General features: G+C 36.4%; 1 protein-coding gene and 1 long non-coding RNA gene across 2 annotated transcripts; both read left to right on the top strand.

The window, feature by feature from the left end:
- Positions 1 to 583: 583 nt before the first annotated feature.
- On the top strand, positions 584 to 860 carry LOC107577559 (uncharacterized). Its single transcript, XR_001608220.1, has 2 exons — positions 584 to 660; positions 772 to 860. It is a non-coding gene; the product is annotated as an uncharacterized lncRNA (long non-coding RNA).
- A 160-nt stretch (positions 861 to 1,020) lies between these two features.
- Positions 1,021 to 1,608, top strand: LOC107577556 (gastrula zinc finger protein XlCGF49.1-like; the record flags this gene model as incomplete). Its single annotated transcript, XM_016263621.1, has 1 exon — positions 1,021 to 1,608. A coding segment is annotated over exon 1 (525 nt), but the record flags the coding sequence as incomplete, so codon positions are not given.
- Positions 1,609 to 1,613: the final 5 nt, after the last annotated feature.

The following is a 1,613-nucleotide window of genomic DNA, read 5'->3' as shown; positions in this document are numbered from 1 at the left end:
TCATCAAATGTCTGTGTTTATGCTTTAATTTTTCATTCTTACTGTTATTTGTATTTGGAAGAATTTACATTGTATTATTTTCTATATTTCTAGACCAGATCTATTCTTATATGTTAATACTGGGGAAGAATAAAAAATAAAATATGGATAGTAATATTAACAATGGAAATGCGGAAAACAGAATTGCATAGATTGTGTGAATTAGCACATGTTTGATTGCAGTGTTACTGAATGCGCGTTTTAAATTGATGTGCTCTTTGTGTTGATGCTATTACTTTTAATACAGTAATAAAATTATCTACAAAGAGCCAACACTTTATATTTGTAAGGCTCTGGTCTCTTCAAATATAACGTTTTGGAGGACATCTGCTTCACTTACATAAATGTTTAAATTTGTACATTGTTTTTTTACAGAGGAAATCTGCTTCTTCCACACAGAAATTCATGTTCAGTGAAGCTCCTCCCACAACAATCACACATTCATCAGTTCAGCAATAAATGCTGGAATATCTCCATCAGTTCACAAGTGAAGACGAGCATCTAATCATCAGGAAGAGCTGAAATCTGCAAAGACTGAGTTTACTGAAGAGGACAGAGAGAAGATGACAGATCCAGAACCCTGCAGAATGAAATATACCAAATATACTGAAGAAGAAACAGGTTGGTGGCAATTGTCTAATTTCCACTGTTACATCAGGGTTCACTTATATGTCCACATCGCTCTGCTTTTTACGAGTTACTAAACTGAACCATTTTTACTTTTATTTGCAGTGTTGATTGAAGAAAATGAACTGAGTGAAGAACTGAATGAAGAACTGAGTGAAGTTAAGGAGAAAAATCATATTAAAACTGGAAAAAAACCTTTGAGTTCCTCTCAAATCAAACAGAAAGATTTAAAGAAAAGGAGAGCCAAGAAATATTTCACCTGCACTCAGTGTGGAAAGAGTTTATCACACAATACAAGTCTTGAGTGTCACATAAAAGTTCATACTGGAGAGAAACCATTCACTTGTGGGAGAGAAACCATACACTTGTGATCAGTGCGGGAAGAGTTTCTCACGATCATCAAGCCTTAAGGAGCACATGAAGATCCACACTGGAGAGAAACCGTTCACTTGTGATCAGTGCGGGAAGAGTTTCTCACTATCATCAAACCTTAAGATACACATGAACATCCACACTGGAGAGAAACTGTTCACTTGTGATCAGTGCGGGAAGAGTTTCGCACTAAAAGGACTACTTACAGTACATATGAGAGTTCATACTGGAGAGAAACCGTTTACTTGTAATCAGTGCGGGAAGAGTTTCGCACAATTAGCACATCTTAATGCACACATAAATGTTCACACTAGAGAGAACCTGTATGCATGTGATCAATGTGACAAAGTGTTTTTGAGACCTTCACACCTAAAGCAGCACCTGAGAGTTCATACAAAGGAGAAGCCACATTCATGTTATTTGTGTGGAAATAATTTTTCACGTCTACAACATTTGAAAGAGCATCAGAAAATACATACTGGTGTGAGAGAGTACATGTGCTTTGAGTGTGAAAAGACTTTTACTACAGCGCAGTGTTTAAAACTGCATGAGAGGATTCACACTGGAGAGAAACC

Source organism: Sinocyclocheilus grahami, unplaced genomic scaffold (genome assembly GCF_001515645.1).
Source record: "Sinocyclocheilus grahami isolate Dianchi unplaced genomic scaffold, SAMN03320097.WGS_v1.1 scaffold6361.1, whole genome shotgun sequence".
NCBI classification, from domain to species: Eukaryota; Metazoa; Chordata; class Actinopteri; order Cypriniformes; family Cyprinidae; genus Sinocyclocheilus; species Sinocyclocheilus grahami.
The sequence above is the reverse complement of the archived record's forward strand: the minus strand, read 5'-3'. Positions and strand labels throughout refer to the sequence as shown.